Source organism: Engystomops pustulosus, chromosome 3 (assembly GCF_040894005.1).
Source record: "Engystomops pustulosus chromosome 3, aEngPut4.maternal, whole genome shotgun sequence".
NCBI lineage: Eukaryota > Metazoa > Chordata > Amphibia > Anura > Leptodactylidae > Engystomops > Engystomops pustulosus.
In genome coordinates, this window is record NC_092413.1 from 121,368,448 (window position 1) to 121,396,112 (window position 27,665).

Below are 27,665 nucleotides of genomic sequence, written 5' to 3' on the forward strand. Positions count from 1 at the left end.
TCTGCCCCCTGCGACCTCTGGTGCAGTTTTCTGGATGCTTTACTGTAGTCCCCAGCTGCAATGATCATCTGTAAGGTGTCTGTAATGAAATTTTATTGCTAATCCCTGCTTCCATGACAGCACAAAATTCTGAAAATCCAATTGTCACTTTGAATTTTTTTATTTTTTTTGCCTGGAGTTACTATTATAAAATATACCAGTTCCAACTTGCCTAGAAATTTGACTTAAGAACAAACCAAAAGAACTTATCCTGAACGTAACATGGGGCCTGCCTGTACTTGTTTCTAATGTCTAGGATAAACTTATCTTCATGGTTTTAGGATGTCATTATTACCGTAGTATCAATTTTATGCACTTGTGAAAATGCCTTTTTAATTAAGTTAATAATAAATGACCTGATTACCTGTCATCGTTGCATTAAAGCCGGTCTTATCCCTTCTTCAGAGTACTGTATTTATTCACCTAATATTTTTTATTTTATTTTTTTTTTTTGCAGTATTTCCCTGGAGCTGATGAAGCGTTACAGTATCCATGCCAATACTCTGATGGAGGACAAAGCAATTCTGCCACAAGTACAGGTTTGTAATTCTTAAATCGGAGTATGCTCCACAAATAGTGATCGCCAATATAGTCGGTACTCTGCTCTCCTTTTAATATTCATTTACATTGTCCAATACATATAAGCATGCAGACTCTATAGGAATATAATTAATATATGTGGATGTACTTCACGCTGCAGAGGTACTGAGGCTGTATAAAAAGGGGTTAGTACCACTGACTCAATGCTTCACGCAGGGTAAATACTTTAATTTTGCACAAAAAACTTTCCATAAAACATTTTCATTATGCGATCAGCACAACATGGCAAAAACTTTAGGGTACTCATCTTGGTCCATAAGTCCATTGGTGTTAAAGCGCCATTCCAGACACACTGCAGGCTGTTTCACAGAGGGCTCCCCGCGTACCGTGTGACGTTTCGGAGGTCACGCGTCTCTTCTCAGACATCCGAAGCGTCACATGGTATGCGGAGCCCTCGGTCAAACAGCCTTTGATTATACAATAACATGTTGCCGGTTTTAATGTTTTTATAGATTGATGTTCATACATAATAAATATAGATGTCCATCGTGAATTCACTGGCGGTGCCTGATCACATTTTATCAATTTGAGCCTGTAGGCTTAAGTTTTGAAGGGAACCGGCAGAAACTCTTAAATGTTCAGGGTTGGAAATGGCTGCAACTTGGCTCTCTGGATGTAAATTGGATTGACCTAAAATATGAAAGGCAACAAGTGAGACCAGTGAATCCGCATCTCACTTGCGATCAGAACCCTTTGTATCACTAAAATCTCTCATACAGGAATATTTTGCTATTCTATGTTGATAAAGGTTTTATTTGCTATACCTGATTATCTCTATTTGTGACCAGAGTGAAGTTTTCCCCACCCACCTTGTTCAAATCAAACAAAACTGGTGCCGAATAATTCTGCTATGTTTGTGCTGGTTTGTGCTGCTCAAATTTTTGTTTGCGCTGCTTTTGTTTTGAATATATGAACATAAAATTAAAGGTCAAAAGTTCAAGCAGCTCCCCCCACATTAACCGAACCACACAAAACTGGTGTCAAACGTTAGTGCTACGTTTGTGCTGGCTTGTGCAGCTAAAATTTTCGTTTGGAAAAAAGTATGAATATATTAAAAATCATAGTGGCACAGAGGTCATCAGAGTTCATTTCTTCCAAAGTACAATGTGTCTGCTTGCTCCCCCTGGTGTTTTTTACCAGTTCATCCTAAACTCCTTTAGCCTATGTAGACACCTGAACATACCTTAAAAATGATAGCAGCACAAACGTAGCACTAACGTTTGACACCAGATTAATGTGGGGGGGCTGGTTTAACTTTTTGACCTTTAATTTTTTTTGTTCATTTATTCAAAACCAAAGCAGCACAAACAAAAATTTGAGCAGCACAAACCAGCAAAAACGTAGCAGAATTGTTCGGCACCAGTTTGGTTTGGTTTGGGCAGTGGGGGAGGGTCTGGTTGATCTCTAATGACCTCTGGAAACTATCATTAATAGTGGCACAAATGAAAATTTCTGCTGCACAAATGTAGCACAAAAGTTTAACACCAATTTTGTTTGATTTGAACAAGGTGGGGGGCCAACTTCACTCAGGTCTAATTGTGGTATCTCCTACAGGGTCCTGCATTGACATTACTTCTACAAATACAAGTAACAAGAGTGATGATGTTCAAGCCAGTGCCGACGATACAATTAAACGAATAGAGTCCCAATTCGCACATCTGAAAAATCAGTCCAAGCAGGGAGTAAGTAGATGTGGTGGCTCTTTCTGTAAGAAATATGCTGTTTTATGTGTAATATCCGTGTTCAGGAAGCAGACCAAAGAAATGTTTTTGCTTGATCTCTGAAGGTATTTTCCAGTATAAGTTTAGAAAACTTCTTACTGTAGGGACTTAACCAGCCATAAGAACAAGGACCTGTGTGTCCTCTCCATTCACTGTCAATGGGAAAGGTGGAGAAGGCGTATTGCCTGCTACATTCAGATGAATGATTTCAGACCCCACAAATCTATCTTGTAGGTAGGGTTAAAATCCCTTTCATGGTTTAAAGTGAAAAAAAACAAACATTTCTTTTTCCAAAAAAAGTGTTTTTGCATCTTCTTACTGTAACTTACAGTAAACAGTTTAAAGATGTGAACAAAGAATTATCAATTACAACTCTAGATTTAAAGGAGATTAGAAGCTTCCCTGTTAGATTCATTAAGATTATGAAAATTACAGAAATTGACAGAACTTTTTTAATCTGTGGTGTTCGTTGTATGAGTGTAATTTTTTTGTTATGTGAGCAGAGCAGTACAGGTGATCAGTCTAGCTGTTAAGAATATTCACTATGCACTTTATCAGCAGAGAATGGTGAACATGGTAAACTTTGTATTATACTTCGTTAATTAAATAAAACCACTTCTCTGATAATGCTTACTGCTGCTTTCTCCTTTATTGAGCAGTCTACATCTGAGGTCCATCCACTTCAGACAAAGAGACTACCGATTGACTCTTTCCATACCTAAGCATATCTACCTTGATGATTCAGTTCTGTGATTATGAAATCTTTTAACACAGGGTGAACCAGGCCGTTTGAGTTTGCCACCATCTCGAGGTAGCAGTGTAGAAAGCCTGTCTGATACGAGGGGGAAGCCTTCTTCAATACTGGGCACATCTGAGAACAAGCGAATGAGTGCAGACATGTCTGAATTGGAGGCGAGGATATCTGCAAGTACAGGTAAAGAGGATAAAGGCCAAAATATGAATATTGCTGGTCCCAGTGAATTTTAACACAAGGCAGGGAACACATGGTGTTATCGTTTGATACAGAAGTCTTAGTCAAACCACTATAGTATAGCAATAGTCAGGAGAGGTGTATGGATCAGTGATCGCTTATTAGTCATATTGGGATTTCGATGGTCACAGAATAATTTTCCTGGAGGTTTTAGGTTGCTGCACTTTTGTGCACCCAGTGCTTATTATTTTATTACTGGTAATTAACTTTACTAAGCTATTAATTTTTATCATTCATATTTGCTTCATATTCCAAAAACATTTAAGCATAATATACCCTTAGGAACTGTCTCTATTGAGGCAGGAGGGGAGTGGGAGACCAAACATAGTTTAGCACATACACCCATCTAATGAAAACACATATAGATCCCATAATAGAAGAATACTGAAGAGCTATTCTAGCAAACAACCACCACTTAAGTGCCATTAATTTGCCATAAAAGATAAACCCACAGAGAGAATCACTGAGTATAATAGAAGCATAATATTATGATATAAATTCTACAAAGTTCAATGAAAGGTGAAAAAGGCAACAGTGTAATAATGCTTAAAATAGGAAGTACTTTCTTCTGCTGCCACATTTTTGTGAGTTTTTCTGAGGACCGATTTTATATTCTTTTTTTTTTTTTTTTTTTTTATAAGCATTGTACAAAATTTTCATGCATTTTTCAACAAAATGCTAAATAGAAGCAATTGTACTTGTTATAGTTCTGTATTTCTTACATTACAGATCATGCATATACATTCTTGATTATATATGTGCTAAATGCATGTTCACAGCAACCAAATCCATAAGGCTGTGCAGTTTTCACACAAGAAGCTGATGTGTTGATCTGTCTGACACTATTTCACTGCTGTTATGTAAATGTTCCCATTGAGTTGGTTTTTTTTTTTAAGAGGACCTGTAACCCCTTCTGACTTGTCTGTTTTACAAAGTACTGGTAGCCTGCTTTGAAGTGGACCTGTCACCAAGAATGTGATATTTATCTGGTGTCGGGTTCCAATAGTCTAAGCTATGCTTATTTTAATAATGCACTGGTCAGCATTCTGAATCATTTCAGTAGTTTATAATTGTTTGATTTACATTACTTGGCTCCCTGCCAGCAGTGTGTGGGGAGTCCCGGGGAGTAGCTGCAACTTATGTGTGTCTTTATCTGCCTATGCCTTCTTCCTCTCCTCCACACCATCCCTCACCCTACTTTGCCTGCTAAATGCATAAGTGTGGAGAAGAGGAGACTGACATAGGCTGCAGCTACCCCTGCCCAGGAACTCTCCACATGGCAGGGAGCCATTTAATGTGAATTAATTTTATATAAGCTACTGAAATTATTCTGCATGCTGACATTTCTTAAATTGGCATAGGCTATTGGAACTTGTCACCAGATGAAAAAAATCATATTCCTGGGGACAGGTTCCCTTTAAATAACAAGTTGGATTACCTTTTCTTGGAACTTTGCTTTATAGATATAGATTCAACTGGAATGCTGCAGTTTTCTGTTTTTTAAATGACTCCTCTAGGTTCTGTCTGGCCTCTAGCATTCTACCTCATCCACCCTTACTTGCCAAGCATCAGCAGTAGTAAGGTTTTTTAAAACAAATCACTCCATGTGAGTTGCACTGTAGCTGTTATTCCCATACAAGTGGGAGTTATAGAAAACACCTAGAACAGTGAGTTACAACAAAGGCCTATGGTTAGAACCTGCATCTATCATACATTAATGTCATATCCATTACATATGTGTGTTTCCTGGGAATGCTTCTTTTTAATTACCGTATATACTCGAGCATAAGCCGACCTAAGTATAAACCGAGGCCCCTAATTTTACCACAAAATCCTGGCAAAACCTATATTTATTTTACTCGAGTATAAGCCGAATTTGGGGTTTCGGCACATTCTTTTGTGCTGAAAAACTAGGCTTATACTTGAGTATATATGGTATCTATTTCTCTATACAATCTTGCACTGAGCAGTGACTAGACATTGACAAAATATTAACTCCCCGTTGATAATTTATTCATCTTCTTCAAGGAAAAATATCCAAAGATATTGGATATCCAAAGATATTTGCATCAAAAGCAAAGTTCTTAGAAAAGGGACCCCAGAATTTTATTTAGTGACCAGTAAAACCAGCATTGAGTAGTGCACATTATAAGCTTTCCTGTTTCACAGCAATCTTTCATTTTTGAGAAAATAATATCTTAAAGCGCACCTGTCACCAGGAATATGATTTTTCGCTGGAGACAGGTTCCAATAACCTATGCTACGCTGATTTTATGAATTATGTCAGTACTTGTATAATACTGAATTTATATAAGAACTAATATATATTTTAGATAATAACTAAGAATAGTCTATTTTACATTGCCTGGCTCCCTGTCCACAATATGTGGGGAGTCCTGGGGGAAGGGCAGCCTGTGTTTTCTCATGAATTCTTCCTCTCCTCCACACCATCCCCCGCCCCGCCCTGCCCTGCCTGCTCAATGCAAATGACAGGAAGTGGGAGGGAGGTTAATGGTTGAGGAGAAGAGGAGACTGACACGGGCACACACAGGCTGCAGCTGCTGCTGGGACTCGCCACACACTGCTGGCAGGGAGCCAGGTAATGTTAAATGTCAAATTTTATAAAGTGCTGAAATGATTCAGAATGGTGACAAAGGCATTTGTGAAATCAGAATAGCATAGGTTATTGGAACGGATCACAGCTAAAAAGTCATTCCTGGTGATAAGTGCGCTAAAATATGCCAAGGTCTGATGTCCACCTGTTTCATCCTTTCTACACATTCTTTCTGAAAGATGCAAGTCATTATGCAAAGAGTTAGTGCTGGGAAGCCTAAAAAGAAGAAAACGGGTGGATGTTCTTGCCCTTAGTGCAACTCCTTTGCACTGTCAAAAATAGAATTTTTGTAGAATATATTAGATCACTGGAAAACAGGAGGTACATTTAGAAGCTGTTAAAGTGCTCTCTACGATGCTATATTTACCTTTTGGTAAGTTGGGAGGTGAAAGACTCCCTTTAAACAGGCATGTTAGCAAATCTGTCAACTCATAATCATTGTCTCCATCCATAACTTCTCAGTTACTGTGCCATCATTAAAAAAAAAAAAAAGTTGTTATACATCTTTGTCCATCTTGAACATGAACAGTCATTACTGGAACTTTAATACCCATTTCTACCAAAGCAAATATTTCTTCCTTATCATAGCGTCTTTAGGAGGATTGATATAGTTATAAAGGCAGTCCACTCGTAAACCTACACTGTTAAATAATAGCATGCATTTACAGTAGTTGGTAACCAGTTAACCCTTCCAAGTAGACAGTAAGTGGTTTGGAAAACTCTTCTCGCCTTTAGCTACACTTGATTACCGTTGTCATAGTCTTTGTTTTTGCATGTTTATTTTTCGCTTGCCTGTTCATTTCACATGTACCTAGCATGTATGGTTGTTTTTCTGCATGCAGTTCCATTGTGTAACATTGTGCTATACACTTTCATGCTTTGTGAATTGTGCCCTGTACCACTTTTAGTCGTTTGCATGTGTATTGTGTATGTGTTTTTGCAGCCTATACCAAGCCTAAACGAGGCCACCGTAAAACTGCTTCATTTGGCAATATTCTGGATGTCCCTGAGATCATCATAACAGGTACTACAGGCTAAGGATTACTTTGTGGGGTTAAATTCAATAAGGTCAAATCAGATGAATGCTTCTTGCTCCAATTTGTTTGTCAATTTTTAACAACTCCATTTCACAGAATTCAATCTATGCCCGCAACTAATAGACTACAGATTAATAGAAATCTTTGCTTTTTACTTTGTTGCTTTTTACTTAAAAACAATTGTCCACTATATTAGGCCCTAGTACCCTTATTTATTTTATTAACCACCATCCTGAGTGCAACTGTTCTTGTTGCTTATTACAACCAATCAAATCTCATCTTTGGATTTTTTTTTTTGTTCTCCTACACTTCTGATAAATCTTCTCCAATGATTGTATTAATTTTTATTGTCCAGGGCCATTCATGGGTTGCTATGGCAAACCAGTAGCACACACAGCCATCTTGTGTGTTTTCCTGCACATATCATTACATAATAGGGCATTATAGATATGTTGCCATACTACTGGGGATTAGCCTTTTGAAACTTTTTTTGCCATTTGTTTTTAAAAAGAATTTTATAATGGTACAAATTACCAGAAAATGATCAGGGCCTTTTTTATAGACTGCTAAACCTCAGCAGTTTAACTCTAGTGACCGGAATCCTTTTTTTTTTTTTTTTTTTTTTTTTTTTTTAGAACATTTTGTTATCATTATCAAGAAGTGTTCACAGAAATAGTATAATAAATCTTACTGATAAGCAAATCTGTTTCCATTTTGTACAAAAGTGACTGTTGTACTGTGTGAGTAATGCTTTATTAGCATGTACAATAGAAAAGGGAACAGTAAACTGCACAAGAGTCTTATTTGTCTATGGCCCTATTCACAGTGCCATCGAGCAACGTATTTCCAGCTCCAAATTTGCGGCCAGATATATACGTCCCCCATAGACCGCTATGCCACTCGGACTGAGTATAGTAAGTACTAAGATTGCTCACTATCCCGAGCCATGGCTGTAAGAACGGCTGTATGGCTGTATTTTCTATGGAGAGAGGAGGGGTGAGCAGCCCCTATAATATATATATTATATTGTAAATACAGTACTACTTTTTCCTCCCGTTTCAGATCTTGGGGGAGGAGATCCTTGGCAGTCATGGCTGTAACAGTTACCATGATACCCACAGGCCAATTTGCTATGTTTATGAAAGGAGGCTGTAAATCGAATTCCTTAGTCTGCGAGGACAGTAGTTAGTACAGGAAGAGTTGCACCACATTCCCTAAACTGGTCTCCCCTTTATGGCTTATAGCCATTTCACCTAATCCCTATCCCATAAACATGCATACTTTGCCAATGTGTATGGGTTGGAATATCTTGTGTTGTGGGAGTAAGGGTACCTTCCTATTTAGTATTGGTCTTGAAGCAGTATGGGAAACATTTTGTTGTTTTGTGTTGATCATTGATGTTTTTCTTCGAGTGACACATTATGAACACCCCTTCCTTGTAGATAGAAATCCACTACCAGAAAGAGTTTCGAGAGCTAAATGAAAAAAATGGAGTAATCTACACCCCCTGATACATTCATATGTAAAATTTTAAATTGCCTTGCAATAACATAAAGACATTAGTGTAGTTATGACTTTATTTCATTTAGGACGGGAACATAATTGGAGTGACAAGCATTTGAAGTTGATTCTTTAAGCTTCTACCATTAGTGGAATTTAGGAGTGTATAAAATAACATGCATGCCGGGTTCTAAAATAACCACCCTCCACTAACACTGCTAATGAATTGTCCTCGCCTCCTCTTCCATGGTCTGCTCTTCATGTTGTCATGTTTTTCTTTTACCCCATCCCATTACCTCATTTCTTATGCCATTCCAGCATGTGCACAAGTGCTGCTGTATTGATGCAGGAATGAAAGATATTTCTGCCATCATACTTAATCCTTGCTAATCTTAGCAGCCGTCTTGTTGTAGAATGAGGTGTATTTGCTAAATACGTAGTAGCCATGATGGTTTAATTGCAGCAGTTATCTAGAATGACAACATCCTTACATGCTAGTAAAATGGAACGGTGGACGTTAGATTAATCTATTGTAAAATGAATTTACTTCAGCATTCCAGGAATCCCATGGATAGAAAGATCACGCACGCACACACGTACTCACATACATACTATTTGCACAATGCAGGTGTTGGAAACAGGATGAACAGTATGGATAGGCATTTGATGTAAACTGGCCACAACAAGCCAATATTTTGATGGCCAAGAGATAGAAATAACATAAATAAAAAATGTTATCATAAATTATGCTTGGAGAATTGATCAGAATGATAAGTTGTGGTAAAAGATTACTGAAAAGGTCTGCACATTTTGGTCTTTTGGAGTCCAGTGCGTGGTATTTATTGCTGGTTAACATTCCATCCTGCATAAGTGTGCATACAGAGATAATATCAAGTCTCCTACCCACTGATTAAGAATTAAGAACATAAATCTTGGAATTCCTACATGGCTATGTAACAGTGTTCCATAGCTGCTGAGCTTCTCTTGCTCTATAACATGCTGCCTGTAGATCTCACTGCCTTTTCATACTGACTTGCTCACTTTAGAGGTTTAGATAATCCTTTGCCAGGTTTAACCATCTAAGGTTTAGTTTTTGGGGATCACAACCTGTTTAGTGATCCATACTCTGACAGAAAGCGAGCTCACTTTGTTGGCCTGCTCCACAAAGTTGTTTTACCGCATGATGGTTTGTAAACTTTTGGGCTTTATCACACTGGTGTGGTGGTGGATATTAGTGCTTAATTGTTTTTGTATTCTACATCTTTTCATCATACTGCTGATTTCTTAATGTAGTCTAAACTAGTACCTAAAACAGCGCAAATCACAGGGAGTTAAGGTAGTCAATAGATGTTGGGTGTGGAGAAAGGGAAAACGTTTTTTTCCATGTAATTTGTACTTTTTCCTTTATTTTGGTTACATAGGTCTAGTTTTTCTATTAGGCGTTGCTTTTTGTCATATGGGACAAATGTGGTGGCTTACAACTGCTAGCATAGTGGCTTAGACCTTGAAGCAACAGTTCCCTAATGGTGTAATTTAATATGGCAAACATGGGATGTCAAGCATTTTCTCAGCTTTGCTTCAGGCCATCTCAGGGTTTCCCTGTGGTTATCCCATCACTTTTGTTATTTGGCAAATACAAACATTATGTATTGTAAGTGACCTTGGTAACCATCTACTAGCAGGTATGTGTTGGGCAGAAGAGCGTTATTGCAATGTTCTCTGTAAAATATTGATGGCAGAGCTGGAACATGGGGATTTAAATGCGGAAGCTGCAGAGAGCTGTTTTTAATTTTTAATTTTTTTTTTTTTTTGCCGCTGAATAAATTCCTGGCTTTTATTTTGGAGATCTGAGAATGAAAGAAAAGAAATGAGAGCTGCATTTGTCATGTATCCAGTGAGATTGGCATTGGAAAGCATAATAAAGGTGCTGAAGTTCCCAGCTGACTTATTGGGTCAGCATTTCTGCTGTAGAAATTGTATTATGTAAGGCCCTGGAAATAGATGCTGTCATCGGTGTTGGAGGCAAGCTTATTAAAAAAGTTGGAGAAGATGGTGGTGGACAAGAACTGCTATTTGTGTCATAGGAGTGGTCATTGTCTTTGTATATACTTTCTGCTGGCCAGAGCTTCTCGAGTTAAAATATTGCAGCTGTCTCTCATTCTTTGTGTGGACCCCTTCCTTTCTTCCTATGAACAAATACCAGGCTTCCACACTTGTCGTCCCTTCAGTTACTCATAGAAGCAGCGATTGATAAATTTATTCTTGCTTGATATTCAGCAGGAAATGGGCAGCCGAGGCGCAGATCTGTTCAGGACCTCAGTATTGTTGGAACAGAATCTAATCAGGTAAGGAGCCTCCGATTGGGGGATTTGTTACTTGCCACACTGCTAGTAAAGTCTTGGCATATCTAAAGATCTTCAAAGCTTTGCTGTAACAGAAAAAAATCTAAACTCTTTTCCATGTTGTTGTTGTTTATTTGGTTTGTAGAAACCATAGTATTTGCTTGGGGGAAATGATTTTAGGTAGTATAACACTTGGTACTGAATCTAGAGGATGTATGAAATTGTTAGTTTGTCTCTTTCCTAGACCTCTGTAATATTTTTTTTACAGTACTGTATTGTGTGTACTTTTTTGTAAACCAAAAATCTGTTCAAAACACAGATGAGTTACAAATATTGAATTGTGTATTACTATTTGTTTTAGAATAAAACTACTCATGCAAAATACTGCAACCATAGAGAGCAGCGATTCCTGTTCTTGGACCATATGAAGAGTTAGGCTACTAGGTCTTCAGAACTTTAACCCTTTCGTGACTGGTACATGAATGACCAGATCAAGAGGATATCCAAATTTTGCATCTTACCTGCCTGGGTAGTGAAATTCTATTTTCAAGTGGCAGTTATGCTATAAACCTTTAGACATTGCCACATTGTCTTTACAATCCCCATACAAAGCAAAAAAATTGCATACCTCACAAATAGACATTAAATATAAAACATACCACAAAAATGTAAATGGCTTTTTTCCCACTTTGTTTTGGGTTTATGTAAAACGATAGCATAGAATCTGCAAGTTAGTGAGAAAAAGCACCAGCGTTTTAATACATTAATTCCTTTTGAGTTCAAGGATACACAACTTGTGTATGTAACACAGTGCCAGGGCAGTAAACATATCTGATGGACATTTTGCACATTCAGTAGACAGCAATTTTTACATTTTTGACGAACCAATAAAGAATCTTTCTACACCCCACTTAACCGATATTTTCTTAAAATGGGCACATATCAAATTGGCAAAATTCCACTCCGCAGTTTATAGACCTAGGCACCATCACGCAACTTTAATACAACCGGAACTAAAATTATCACACTAGCATAGGTTTATATATCTTATGATCCTCAACGTCTGCAACTGTTTCCATTTTTAATGTATAAAAAATTACATGGAACAATTAGTTTCAATCCACAAGTACAATATGTGGGAAAAAAAAGATTATCGCTCAACATAAAAGGCTGCTATCCGTATTTTTTTTAGGTAGCACATCCTACATGGTATAGAAATTAAGAAAAATAGAAAATCATTAAAGGAAACCTACCACTTCTGAAGGTAGGTATGAGATACAAACACCGGGCACCAGCTCAGGGTGAGCTGGTGCCGGTGCTTAGTCTCGTTAGTGTTAAAACCGCGGTATCGCGGTTTTAACACTTTTGAAACTTTCTAGCAGAAACTGCTTCGGCGCTGCGCGCGACCGTGCGCGCGCAACGCCTGTGGCGTTTCCAATGTAGGCGCGCGCACGATCGTGTGCACGAAGCGCCGAAGCAGTGCCTGCTAGAAAGTTTCAAAAGTGTTAAAACCGCGATACCGCGGTTTTAACACTAACGAGACTAAGCACCGGCACCAGCTCACCCTGAGCTGGTGCCCGGTGTTTGTATCTCATACCTACCTTCAGAAGTGGTAGGTTTCCTTTAATGCATACAACCACCTCATGCAATTTTTCAATAGTCATTAGAAGCAAATTTAGTATAAGATTAAAACAATTCCTTTGTTTGAAAATTTCAGATAAAAATCCAGACTCTTTATGCAAAGATGTGAGAAGTTTCAATCCTATCTCATATGTCAATTTTTGTGCTGAAAAAGCCAATTTACACTGACCCTCATACACTAATGTATGAAAAAAAATAAACTTGTATGCTTTCCCACCGGGGCTCCACGCAGCTCCTCTTTTCCCCACTGTTTCTTGCTAATGCACGCGAAGATGTGAAGCCCATGGAATTGGGCTGCATCTTGACCACTATGCTGTGGATGGGAGTCCCTGCATTATAAAGAATGAGTAAAGATGAGCGGCGGAGGGTAAGTATATATAAGGTGTTTTTTGTTTTGTTTTTTTGTTATGGGGCATTTTATTCCTGGGAGAAACTGCATTTGGGCAATTTGTTATTGGGCGAAGCAGCATTGGAGCGTTTTATTAGTGGGGGAGGCTTATACTCGAGTCAATGTTTTACCAGTTTTGGGGTGTAAAATTGGGTGAATTGGCCTATACCCGAGTATGTACAGTATATAATTTTACATTTCCCATACCCCACTGTAACCATAATAACTACTGTATGTTTCCCTCAAACTAAGGATCATCGCCTATTTTTTAGGGGAAAAAAAGGTTATTTTGTAAAACATTAACCTAGTGGCATGTTGTACCCCTTACAAAAAATCATTCAAATGTGGATTAATGGAGATTACTGTATTTCTGAAAATGATCAAGTGCTCTGATAGTTTTGATCACCATTGTGTGTATATAGCACTGTCGGGAAGTAAGAGTCCTCCTTACAGAGACTGCCAATTAAGGCCACTTTTATATAGCACTGTAGCTTCTTCCAGCAGTGAATTTCAGTTTTTGGCACCAAACATAAATGCCTGAATAGCCCAATATGATTCCTGCATACAACAGGTGAAGATATAAAATGCAAGTCTTAATGGAAAGAAAAATTTTTTTTTAGTTTGGTGACTATGTTCCTTTATTTCGTAAAACCTTTCAGGAAAGTAGAAGTAGCAGCAGATCCTCAAGTCCTAGTGTGAGGATGATTACTACCTCAGGACCAACCGATAAGCCATCACGTGGTATCCCATGGGTCCCTGATGATTCAGGTAAAAACAAAGCCATAATTTGAATTGTATTTTCTTTAACTATTTATCTAAGGGAATAAACCGAACAGAATATTCACTAATGTTGTTAGAAATTACAGTTCAAAATGAGAAATCTCTGAAATTAGAAATTACATTGGAGTACCGTATTTTTTGGACTATTAGGCACCCCAGATTTAGACATCAATTAAATAATCATATGTCCCACCAATTTAAATTTTCTGATTTATCACATACACCTCTGCAATAGTTCCCACACAAACTTCTCTGTATCATGCACACAGATGGCTCTGTTATATCTGCAAAGCTTTGTGTGCTCACATCTCTGCTACATTAAAACTCCCTACCCCCACACATACTATCAAAACCAAAAGCACACAGAGTTTTATGGTCCAAAGAATTCAAGTTTTATTAATACCCCACACATACTATTAGCTCTCATCCACTTATAATTACTATACCCTCTACATACCCTCAGCTCCACATACCCTTAGTTTACCCCACACCTACCCAATCAAACGCACACACATGTACAGGTAGTCCCCGGGTTACATACAAGATATGTTCTGTAGGTTTGTTCTTAAGTTGAATTTGTATGCAAGTCGGAACTGTATATTTTATAATTCTAGCCCCAGACAAATTTTTTCTGGTCTCTGTAACTATTGGATTTTAAAACGGTTGGATTGTCATAAGAACCAGAATTAACAATAAAGCTTAATTGCAGACGGCTTCGATAACTGTTAGGCTACATTCACACTAACGTATGGGGGACTCCTATACGGCCGATATACGTCCCCCATAGGCAGCAATGGGCGCACGGCACCCTACGGGAGCGGTACCCGGGAAAAAGATAGGACCTGTCCTATCTTTTCCCGTAATACGGCGCCGTGCGCCATAGGTTGCTATGGAGAGGGTTGAGGGTGAGCTACGCTCACCTCCTCCTCCTCTCCCCGTACACTGCCGTTGCCCGCTATGGTACGGTACAGGCGGGCAACGGCAGTGTGAATATAGCCTTAGAGGAACCCTTACAGCTGTTTATTGTAGCCCAAGGCAAAAGTACATTAAATTACCAACATCCAGAGGTCAGTTTGTAACTAGGGGTCTTATGCAAGTCGTGTCTTATTAAATATAGGGGTTTGAGAGTTGTTGCTATACAGGCGGTCCCCTACTTAAGAACTCCACTTACTCCTTTTTTTTCCTTTTTTTAAATCCCCTTCAAACACTGGCCTCAACTTCTCCTGCACCCTACCAGCTACTTGATCTGTAGCTGCAGAGCAAAGAACTAGACCTGCTTCAAGGTCATGTGACTTGAGTCGCGTGACCCGATTGCTTATTCGATGACTTACAAGTCGGGAAGGTAAGGAGAGAAAAGTGCAGAGGCACTTCTCTCATGGAAATCGTCTGAAATGCTTTATCAGCACTTCACCCGATCTCTATTACAGTAGTCAGGAGGGTCTGGCAGTGCTGGATCCTCCTGACCTTTGGACTATAAGACGCAGGCGCCTTTTTGCATCTTGGTCCTAAAAATATGGTAATTGTTTGAAACCCTCCCACCTTTTATATCCTTTGGAGTTCAACGTGAATTTAGGGTAAAAGTTAGGGGATTATCTTGAGCCAGGTGCCAAAAGAGTGTGTGCACAGGTAGGGAAAGGGTGTCTTTTTGAAAGTATTGGGGTGGAGTTGCAGCGTCAGGCCCCGGAGCTGAACCGTGGTCCAGATGAGATATGGAGGTCAGGGAAAGAAAAAAAACGGGTCAATGGATAGACGCGCTACATCCAAATAGGGGTAAGAAGGGTTTTTTTAATTAGTATTATGACAACGCGTTTCGACACTGTAACGGTGTCTTCATCAGGTCTAAAGACTGTATAGGTAGGTTACGAAGACTAAAACAAAAGACAAAAGCATAACATAACAAAATTAGTATGAATGGCTTGGTTAGTATGATTAGTATGGATAGATTAAATAAAATGACTAAAATATAAGGAATATAATCTAAAAATATAATATATGATGCATAGTATTTACAAAATAATAACATTATTGAGAAAGCGGCACTGAGCGTGAAACGGCCCCGTTGCCAAGGCTTGCTTCTCCCTGCATGTGATTTTACGCTTCTTCACCTGAATAAAGGACATTACACTTTTCTAACAAGTGGGTGAGTGCCGTTACTCTCTTCTGCGTGTTGCTTATTATTATAGGATGCATAGTATTTACAGAGTGCACAAATGTATACATAGATATAGTTGTAATATAATAAATAAATAAAATGAATAAACATATATGAGTAGGACTGAGGGCACAAATAGATGGATGACAAAGTGAATAGATAGGTAGATAATCATGTAATCTCATTGATTCTTTAAATTATTTAAGTAAATAAATTGCATGATTGAATAGACTGTATATAGAGAGATTGTTAATGGGGAGGTGCTATGGTATAATCTATATTGTCATATTATGTAATTGGGGATTACCTGCAGGGGAGGGGGGGGGGGGCTCTGGGTAAGTGGCAGAGCTATGCTGCCTATTGTCCAGCCTGGGGAAAATAAAAATAGAAAAGATCTAGGAATGTAAAGGGGATGATGAGAGGGACGAAGTAGCATGTAGGAACGGGGGGTAACTTACTGTGACGTCCAGGTGCCGCAGATCGGGAGCGCTGTGTGGTAACCCAGGCTCGGGAGGGTAGAGGCGCGTGTGAGATGAAGAGTTGCATGCTGACATAGGTGCGGGAGGACAGAGCGCGCGCCAGGGAGACACGCGGTATTTATTGACAGTAGGATGTGTAGGAGGCAGTGCACAGGCACTGGCCTCAACAACAGTACATGGGAGATGCTGTGACATAATATTGCTAGGTGGATAAAGCAGGATGATGCATTAAAAACGTGGGTACATGACAGGTTCATTATGTAGAGGGGAGAGGGAAGAGATGGAGAATAAATGATGATATAAATGTGTAAATGAATTTAATGTGGTTGGAGGGATGGATGCAAGGGGGATTGGAAGAGGGGGAAAAATAAATGGGAGAATGGTAGAAAGAGCAGGATAGGTGGTGGTATGGTGTAGTATTGGAATATTAGGGTTATGATTTGTGGTAGTGGGATAGAATGGGACGGCAAAATCCAATGGAACGGACGGACCGTTTGGGTATTGGTGTGTATGTTGGGGGTTGGTGGCAATGGGATGGCAAGATAAATTGAGCAGGATGTGGCTTAATATGCATATCTGATCAGGGATTAGAGAATGAATGGATGGAGTAAAAGAATCTTTATTTTTATTGAATGAAATGGAGTGAAATGAAATATAAAATGAAGTATAAAATGAATGAAGTAAAAAATAATAAATTAATTGGTTGGATGATCATGAAATGGATCGTGTGTGGGCTAACGACATAGCATGCAGAGATAGTGTGTCAACATATGGAATAAAACATACGAAATAAAATAAATATAAAATTAGAAATGGACCATATGCCTGTACCAAAATATACAAATGATGTACAAAGTCGCAGGGTCTGCCGCCCGGAAAATGGGGTGGGTTCCCACTGTAGTCGGGGGGTTGAGGGTAGAAGTTAAAATGATGTCTCGTTCAATCCTGCAGGTGAAAGGGTGTCCAGTTTGTAAATCCAATAGGACTCTCGTTGGAGTAGTTTCTGGAACCTGTTGTTGGTAGTGGTGGGTATTTGTTCGATCGGGGTGATCCTGATGTTACTGAAGTCTTTATCATGTTTTAGTGCAAAATGGCTCGAGGCACTGTGTTTGAGAAAGCCGTTGGTAATGTTGGATCTATGGTTGTTCATTCTAATGTGGAGTTCTTGGGTTGTTCTGCCTATGTATTGGAGGTTGCGCGGGCATTCTAAAAGATAGATGGTGAAAGATGAATGGCAGTTGAGGAAGGAGAGAATCTCGAAATTCTCGCCGGTAGTAGTTGAGCTGAAGGATTTTCTTCTATGTTGGATGTTTACACAACAGAGGCATCTAGTGGAGCCGCATTTGAAAGATCCCTTCAGGGTTAGAAAAGTGGATGGTTGAGATCTGTGTGTGGTTTTAAGTTTGCTGGGGGCAAGTATGTTGCGGAGGGTTCTGGCTCTCCTGAAGGTGACGGATGGTCGGTTGGGCAGGGAAAGTTTGAAGTGAGGGTCACTTAGTAGAATAGGCCAGTGTTTTGTCATGATTTGTTTTATGTTGCTATGGCTGGTATTGTATGTAGTTATGAAGTTGAGTGGGGTTTTTTTTTTATTGTTGCGATGTTGGTTTACTTGGTTGGAGGCATTGGTTCTGGGTGAGGGATAGTGTTTTGGTGAAAGCGTCTTGAACCAGTTTTTTTCGGGTAGAGTTTGTCTTTGAAGTTTTGTTTCAGGACCTTGGCTTGAGTGATGAAGGTGGTGGTGTCTAAGCAGTTCTTTCTGATTTGTTTGAATTGACCATACGGGATATTGCGGAGCCATGGAGTGTGGTGTGCGCTGCGGAAGTCCAAGTAACTGTTGACCTCTACGGATTTGAAATGTGTGCTGGTGGAGAAGGTCCCTGTATTATTGATATGAATTGAGAGGTCCAAGAAGTCAATTTGTGTAGTGGAATAGTTATAGGTGAAACTCAGGCCCATCCTGTTGTTGTTGAAATGGGCGATGAATTCAGTGGCAGTGTTTTTGTTGCCCTCCCAGATGAAGAACAGGTCATCTATGTAGCGACGGAAGAAAATGATGTTATTCTGGAAGGGATTGGGGCCAAGGATGTATTCTTTTTCGAAGTTGCCCATGTACAGATTCACGTAGGAGGGTGCGAACCTCGTGCCCATGGCGGAGCCTTTGATCTGGTGGTAGATGTTGTCTTCAAAGGAGAAGGAGCTTTTGTCTTTTTGTAACCTACCTATACAGTCTTTAGACCTGATGAAGACACCTTTACAGTGTCGAAACGCGTTGTCATAATACTAATTAAAAAACCCTTATTACCCCTATTTGGATGTAGCGCGTCTATCCATTGACCCCCTTTTTGGAATGATCTACCTTGCTAAATAATTTGACTGGCTAGTGGAGAAGGGAAATTGATGATGGTAATTTAAAATGGTGGAAAATTAAAAACTTTACCTGATGCTCTTACATTGGAGGGATATAGATATAAAAGTATTGCTGGATAATTACACCATGTTTTAGATCACCATACACTTGTAAAGGTGTAACTGAAGTCTATGCTGCAACAGTTGGCATTACACTGCAGCTCCTCTGAATTATTGGTATTTTGATTTAAGTAAATGATTAAGTAAACCATATGATTCACTTTTGTGTTTCAGATACCAATGGTTCCGATAACTCCATACCAATGGCATACCTTACCCTGGATCATCAGTTACAAGTTTGTATATTACTTCTTGGTTTATATATCATCTAAAACACGTGTATCTTTATACACACAGATTATATAAGTACATATTCTGAAATTTCTGATCTGATCTTTAATGCCAATTGAAATTCAATCCCTCTTTTTACTTTTAGCCTCTGGCGCCATGTCCAAACTCCAAAGAATCTATGGCTGTGTTTGAGCAGCACTGCAAAATGGCACAGGAATATATGAAAGTTCAAACAGAGATTGCATTATTACTACAGCGCAAGTAAGTGCATGTGTCTGGTTTCCAGAAAGGGAAAGGCATATAGTGGTGTGAGTGCCAGATTTCTTTCATATGATATTGTGTAGATTCCAGAATTGTGACAAGGTAAGTAAATTGTCTGACCACTAGCAGATGAGAATGTAAATGTGGTAGAATTGCAGGGTAGTGTCAAAATCTGTCACTTCCACCTTTAATTGTACATCCTAGCTCCAGTCAAACAAGTGATCAAACAGTAGGTGAAGGTGACAGCGGACATGCGAGTCCCCCCTCCATCCTCATACCAATCATTATGAGGTTAATGTCCCTATTAGTGATGAACAATCTTTGGATGACGACCACTTTTAGTGATATTAACACCTCCTCCATTTGATTGGAAGTTTTAATAGCTATAAATATCTATTCCCCTATTTCCTGTTAAATTTGGGGATGCCTTTTAGTTATGCTCATTTTTGTGTTCACTCTAGGTAGAAAACAATTGGTGAGCTGATGCTTAATTTTTTGTATTGTCATTGGAGTCGTATACAAAATGTATCATTTTTATTTATTTTATTTTTGTAGGCAAGAACTGATTGCAGAGCTTGACCAGGATGAAAAAGACCAACAAAATACATCTCGTCTGGTACAGGAGCATAAAAAGCTTTTAGATGAAAACAAAAGTCTTTCAACGTACTATCAGCAATGTAAAAAACAGCTGGATGTCATAAGAAGCCAGCAACAGAAACGGCAAGGAACGTCCTGATTTAGATCCGTTACCAGATGACCTCTCGCTAATGTGCAATTAAAGACAATTTTACAAACTTTCCTTTACTTTCAGCATGAAATGGATATATTCATTGGATCAGCACATAAAGCTGCTGCATAAAATACAGCCATTAAGGGATTGATGTGAACTATTGGTGTATGCATGTTTCATGCCTGTGGAAGGTCCTAATACGTTATATATATGAATAGTTTGATTAATCTTTTATATGTAATGCTGAACTTTGCTTCTTAAAGAATGACAAAGATCCTGCTTTTCAAAGATTTATTTTTTGGTAACAAAATGCATTTTAGTCTGCTGGCTAATACGATTTTCAATTCCACCCGTTGACCCTTTCAGGCCGTTTCACATAAGTCTCATTGTATTCCTGTAGTTCAGTAATTTATGTTTTACTATTGGTGTGCAGAGAAGAGCAATGTGGGGTTGATGAACAATGAAATAAAACCAGGTTTGTTTAAGAAAAAAGCTGCATACACATTGAATGAGAATGACTTTTCAAGGTTTCCCAGCAACCTGGAAAAGGTAAAAGAACATCATGCTATTAAGATGGTCATGATCCAACAAGATGGGAATGATTGTGGTAATCTTCTTATATTTGTTATCTATGGCCTATTTCTTTTTAAGAAAGAGGGGGTTTTCTGCAAAGGAGGCAAGGCGACTGCACCGTACTGAAGGAAAGATAGAGCCACGTATCACAAGATTTTGGACAAAAAAACACGCCTTCTCTCAGTAAAAGCATTGAAGATGGGTCGTAGTTGGGTATTCCATGACTTGACAATGACTTGAAAGCTCACGTCAACTCGTGGTCCAACCAGTCTCCAGACCTGAACACAATCAGAAATCTTTGGAAGGTGCTGAAACTCAAAGACTGCCTCTAAAACCGAAAGAGATGGAGGCCAAAATGCAAACTTGATCAAGAAATACAGGAAGCATCTGACCTGTATTTTGTTTCTGTATCAAATATTACCTTCTGTTTTTTTTATGGTATCAAATATTTATTACATGCAATGCTAATCATTTAAAAAATCACAATGTGATTTTCTGGATTTTTTTTTTTTTAGATTCTGTCTCTCAGTTGAAGTGTACCTTAAATAAAAATGACAGACCTCACCATTCTTTTGTATGTAGGAAGACTTGGGGTCAAATACTTTTTTTCCCCTACTTTACATATACAGTGAAGGAAATAATTATTTGATCCCTGGCTGATTATGTAAGGTTGCCCACTGACAAAGACATGAACAGTCTATAAGTTAGGGGTAGGTTCTTTTAAACATACATCAATAATAAAATCCAGAAAATCACATTATGTAATTTCTGTGATTTTCTTTGCATTTTACTGAGCGCAAACCAGACTTAATACTTGGTGGCAAAACCCTTGTTGGTAAACACAGCAGTCAGACATTTCTTGTAGTTGATGAGGAGGAAGGAGGAATTTTGCTCCACTCCTCATTGCAGTTCATCTCTAAATCACTAAGATTTTGAGGCTGAAGCTTGGCATCTTCAACTAGTAAGTTTTCTATGGGATTAAGGTCTGGCTAGGCCACTCCATGACTTTTTATGTGCTGCTTTTTGAGCCACTCATTTGTTGCCTTGGCTGTATGTTTTCGGTCATTGTCTTGATGGAGGACCCGGCCACAACCCATTTTCAATGTCCTGGCTGAGGGAAGGGTTGTCACACAGGATTTTTACAATACATGGCTCCATCCATTCTCCCATTGATGCGGTGAAGTAATCCTGTGCCCTTAGCAGCGAAACATCTCCAAAACATAGTTTCCCACATTTATCAAAAACAGTGCAAACTGCAGTTTGCCTGTGAAGTGTGCAGGGTGCACCCGGTTCAGGAATTGCTACTTTTTTTTTTGTGCACCTTTAACAAGAGGCGTGCAACACATTTCTGTCAGACTCTGCATGATAAATGTGGTGCGTGGTCTGACTGTGTATTGGAACGCCCCAGGGGCGTAACTTGGAGGGGCAGGGCCCTATAGCAAACTTCTGAATGGGGTCCCTTATCCCACTTAAAATATACATATTACACTCCTATATGCACACACATTTCTATACATAAACATGCATGTCTTCACTCTTACACACACATAAAGCATATACATACACACGTACAGCATATATAGATCACATATTTTATATACATATTATGCTGTACAATGTGCTGAAGGTATCAAAACTATCAATTAACACATGTGGAATTGTATACTTAACAAAAATGTGTGAAACAACTGAAAATGCTTTGATTATTGCTTTTCACGCTCTTAGCATTCTTGTGATGAGCTTCAAGAGGTAGTCACCTGAAATGATCTTCCAACAGTCTTGAAATAGTTCCCAGAGATGTTTAGCACTTGTTGGCCGTTTTACCTTTACTCTGCAGTCCAGCTCACCCCACACCATCTCCATTGGGTTCTGGTCTGGTGACTGTGGAGGCCAGGTCATCTGGCGTAGCACCTCCTCACTCTTCTTGGTCAAATGGCCCTTACACAGCCTAGCGGTGTGTTTGAGTCATTGTCCTGTTGAAAAATAAATGATGGTCTTACTAAACACAAACCGAATGGAATAGCATGCTGCTGCAAGATGCTGTGGTAACCATGCTGGTTCAGTATACCTTCAATTCTGAATAAATCCCCAACAGTGTCACCAGCAAAGCACCCCCCACACCATCATATCTTCTCCTCCATGCTTCACGGTGGGAACCAGCAATGTCCACCTTTTCTGCATCACATAAATACACGGTGGTTGGAATCAAAGATCTCAAATTTGGACTCCTCGGACCAAAGCTTTCCACTGGTGCAATGTCCATTCCTTTTGTTCTTTAGCACAAACTAGTCTCTTCTGCTTGTTGTCTATCTTTGGCAGTGGTGTCCTAGCAGCTATTTTACCATGAAGGCTGCTGCACATAGTCTCCTCTAAACAGTTGTTGTAGGGATGTGTCTGCTGCTAGAACTCTGTGTGGCAGTGACCTGGTCTCTAATCTGAGGTGCTGTTAACCTCCAATTTCTGAGGCTGGTGACTCAGATGAACTTATCCTCTGCAACATAGGTGACTCTTTGTCTTCCTTTCCTGATGTGGTCCTCATGAGTGCCAGTTCCTTTGTAGTGCTTGATGGTTTTTGCAACTTCACTTTCATTTCATTCATTTTTCTTTACTAGCTGCTTTTTTTCTAGCCATAATACAAATTCTTACAGTCTATTCAGTAGGACTATCAGCTGTGTATCCACCTGACTTCTGCACAACACAACTGATGTTCCCAACCCCATTTATAAGGCCCCTTCCACACTTGCGAGTGTGATTTGCTGAACTCGCATCACACTTGCAGCGAGTGCTGCCTGGATCGCCCGGCCCGAACGCTGCAAACTGGAACTGAAATGACTTCTTGAGTTCTGTTCTGGTTTGCAACGTTCGGGCAGCGCGATCCAGGCAGCACTCGCTGTGAATGTGAAGCGAGTTCAGCGCATCCCACTAGTGTGGAAGGGGTCTAAGGCAAGAAATCCAACTTTAATGTTATGTGAAAACCTTTTCAGGTGACGACCTCTTGAAACTCATCAAGAGAATGCCAAGAGTGTGCAAAGCAGTAATAAAAGCAAGAAGTTGCTACTTTGAAGAACCTAGAATATAAGACATATTTTCAGTTGTTTCAAACTTTTTTTTTGTATATACAGTAATTCCAAATGTGTTAATTCATAGTTTTGATGCATTCAGTGTGAATCTACAATTTTTGTAGTCCTAAAAAAAAAAAAGAACAGTTTGAATGAGAAGGTGTGTCCAAACTTTTGGTCTGTACTGTATAAATATGTGTATGTATATATACCTCCTCCATTCTTTATTATCAGTTCGGATGTTTGGTACCGCTATGGCTGCTACCACTGTAGTTACGCCCCTGAAACCACCCTTTATGTGCAGAAATTTGTGTCTTGTCGGATATAGTGTAGCCATGACACAAATGAGTTGCGTGCAACAAATATGTGGCGTGGACACTTCTTAAATTCCCACCTCCATATTGGCAAGTGGGGATGGTGTCCTTTAGGTCATAGGCAGAATTTCTCTTCCTTCAAACACGGCAGGTTAATGCCAAAGAGCTAAATTTTTGTCTCATCTGACCACATAAACCTTCTCCCAATCACTCACAGAATCATTCGGGTGTCTATTGTCACCTCAGACGGTCCTGCACATGTGCCTTCTTGAGCAGGGGGGGACCTTGCAGACATTGCAGGATTTTAAGCCATTACGGCGTAATGTGTTACCAATCATTTTCCTTTCATTACTGTTGTCCAAACTGCCTAGAGATCAGTTAACAAGTTATCTCTGTGTAGTTTTAAGCTCAACTCTCATCTTCCTCATGATCAAGGATACCCCACATGGTGAGATATTTCATGGTGCACCAGATCAATGTCGATTTGACAGTCATTTTGTATTTCTTCCATTTTCTTACTATTGCTTCAACAGTTGTCTCCTCACCTAACATCTCTATTATGGTTTTATAGCCCATTCCAGCCGCGTGCAGATCTATGATCTTGGTCCTGACACCTTAGAAAGCTCATTGGTCTTGCCCATGTTGACTGAGTAATTAAGTATGTAACTGGTCTATAGGAGTCGGAACTCTTAACCCCTTACCGACATGTAACGTAATGGTACGCCACATGTCGGCTGCGGGTGTCTTCCCTCTCCATACAATGTGGTTGTTTGCTGCATATCTCCCCATACCCCCCCCCCCCCCATTAAACATAATCTATCTCCAGTCGTAAATATAGCGTAAAATGTGTCCCTCCAGTGAAAATATCTGCAATGCTTTTGCCAAAAATATAAACCTGCCAAGAGTGTAGCCAACACATAAATATATTCCAGGAATGAATATACCAAACACATAAATACCAATGACAAGGTCGCGCACACACACAGAGTATAAGTAATTACCAGCAATGAATAAACATCACATAATAAAATCCAGCACTTATATACCGGCACATCTGCACTCGGGCACAGACATCTGCTAGGCTGCAGCTGTTTATTTCTGTTTGTGTTGGCCTGGTCCATCCTGGTTCCATAGTATATAATAATAATGTATTTATATAGCACACACAGTGCTACACAGAGCTCACCAAATCAGTCCTTGCCCCCATGGGTTCACTAAAAAGTATGTTTTGCAGTGTGGGAGGAAACCCACGTAAACACATACATAGGCATCCTGAGCAAACCCCTCCCACCCCCCACCCCCCTGGTGCGCACAGCAACCAGCGATATGTGTATCTTAAAGATACACATATTGTTGAAACCTACTGAGGGCCAGCACGGCGCCTCAGTATGGGAGGCGATAGTAGCGCCCTAGGTGATCGCCTACCCCTCGTCCCAGCCCTGCCTTCAGTACAATTGAGCCGCATGGCCTGAGAGAAGAAATGAGGGCACTGTGAATGGACACCACCCTAACCAACTTGACCTATGACTACCTGAGGAACAGACCACAGTAGGTCCAAATAGGAAACATCCACTCCAATACAGTGATCAGCAACAGCGGAGCACCACAAGGGACGGTTCTGCCCCCCTTTTTCTTAACCCACTACACTTCAGATAAAATTCTGCCACCTGCAAAAAATTTAATTGTAATTGTCAGTTGCGTCAACGTGGGCAACAATGAGTAGTACCCTCGCCGACTTTGTTAAGTGGAGTGAAAGCAAAAATCTAGTGATCAATGTCGGAAAAACAAAGGAGATGGTTATCGAAGCGGAAAAAAACAGCCGCAGTACCAGTTAGGATCAACGGGTGAGAAATAGATCGGGTCAACACCTACAAGTAGCTGGGGTTGTACATTATAGACAATTTTGAATGGAGGACCAATATCAACTGGGTATGTCGCAAGGCGATGACCAAGTGGCGCTTGTTGAAGAAGCTGAGGCCATTCCAAATCTCCACCCAAATATTAAAAATATTTTACGAAACAATGATGGCAAGTATATTGTTCTACACAGTTGTCTGTTGAGGAGGAGGCTTAAACAGTAGAGAAAAGAACTAGCTCAACAAGGTTATTTGGGATACACTAGGGGTCATTTACTAAGGGCCCGATTCGCGTTTTCCCAACGTGTTACCCTAATATTTCTCATTAGCGCCGATTTTTCCTGAATCGCCCCTGGATTTTGGCACACGCGATTGGATTGTGGCGCATCGACGCTGGCATGCACGCTACGGAAATCAGGGGGCGTGGCCGTAAAAAAAACCTTGACGGATTTGGAAAAAAACGCCGTATTTAAAAAAAAATGTGTTGCTCAAAACGCGCTTACCTTCACCCACGATAGGACGGTGAGCTTCAGTGCATTCTGATGGTCTTCACACCTGGTGGACATCGAAGGAACTGCCTTAGTGAATCCCGGCCAGACCCGAATCCACTGCAGAGAACCCACGCTGGATCGCGAATGGACCGGGTAAGTAAATCTGCCCCAATGTGTCCCCTAGAGGAAGTCTGGTAAACCAGATGCCTTAGGAAATTCAACACCATTACAATAAATGGCACCCAAATAGAACCACAAGACGGGATCTATATGAGGTAACTAAATACTTTATTAAACACAATAGAAGCTAAAATCAATTAAAAAAATGCACCGAATGTCATGTACAAAAAATCCAACAGACTCCCATATTAAATGACACAATACTAGGTAATGTATAAAATGACAATCAAGAGAAAAATAGCCCGGTACCTATTCAGCCTCTAAACAAAGTCAGTTTAATGTATCATCCCCTCAAAAGTTAGGATATAGATAACAAGTCTTGGCTAAGTTGTAGCCCTTATATATGTCACAGAATAAACCGATGTCAAATGCCGTTTAGAACAATTTTTCACTGAGCAAAATGGGTTATATGAATAAAACTTAACTTTTATTGTGGCGTCTAAAACAAAATTGGAAGGGACAAAACCAATTTAAAATTCAGCCAAAGTCACATAATTCTCTTGACCTGGCTCTACAGAGTTAGTGGAATCCACGCTAGGTGTAGAACAGTGTAGAGACAACACCTTTATTTTCAATATAACAGAGTTGATGATAAAGCCAACCACTGCTCCTAGGAATGTGTTTGGTTAGGCAAAGAACATAAACAATGTGCACATATTCAGCCCCGATGCTGGTGAGTACTTGGTTGGGAGTGTCAACTATAATGTTAGTCTTGTCTGGTTACACAACCAACACTGGATGAATACATCAGCTCGATTCCCTGTATCACCACTAGATGTCAGTCATATCCCATCAACCCATACGTAACTCATACACAGCAGGTCACTAAGGAGACGTAGTGGCGTCTAGATGCCGACACAACACTCGTCTCTCTAGGAATTTAGTAGCAGAGCATCAATGCACATGTAAACACTTATAGGATCCCCACGGTTCTTTTTCTTAATGTCGTGGGAACCTAATGAGTTATTCCAGTTATAGATGTCTTCCACTAGAGAGTATGGCTCCCTTTAGATGTATAGACTCACATACTCATTTAACTGCACAATAAATCCAAACACACATTAGTACATCATATTCCTCCGATGTACTTTGCCCTATTAGGTACAAAATGTCAACATGCATACTACTGAGTCCAGTTCACACATGCATGTTTGTTTGGGATGCATTTGATGTTCATGCATACCAATAGACCTAACTAGTGTTAGCCCTTATATAGTAGT

General features: G+C 39.7%; 1 protein-coding gene across 2 annotated transcripts in view; it reads left to right on the top strand.

Annotated features, from left to right (window-relative positions):
* MAP3K7 (mitogen-activated protein kinase kinase kinase 7) overlaps positions 1–21,109 on the top strand; it is a 44,488-nt gene extending 23,379 nt beyond the window's left edge. Inside the window, exons 9-17 of one of the 2 annotated variants that reach the window (XM_072141943.1) lie at positions 497–578; positions 2,194–2,321; positions 3,135–3,294; positions 6,909–6,989; positions 10,780–10,847; positions 13,533–13,641; positions 18,925–18,986; positions 19,127–19,242; positions 19,798–21,109. In XM_072141943.1, coding sequence (XP_071998044.1) covers positions 497–578; positions 2,194–2,321; positions 3,135–3,294; positions 6,909–6,989; positions 10,780–10,847; positions 13,533–13,641; positions 18,925–18,986; positions 19,127–19,242; positions 19,798–19,978 — 987 coding nt within the window. In that variant the 3' untranslated portion in view covers positions 19,979–21,109. The remainder of the gene's footprint in view (positions 1–496; positions 579–2,193; positions 2,322–3,134; positions 3,295–6,908; positions 6,990–10,779; positions 10,848–13,532; positions 13,642–18,924; positions 18,987–19,126; positions 19,243–19,797) is intronic. The other variant, XM_072141945.1, reaches the window with a different exon arrangement.
* Positions 21,110–27,665: the final 6,556 nt, after the last annotated feature.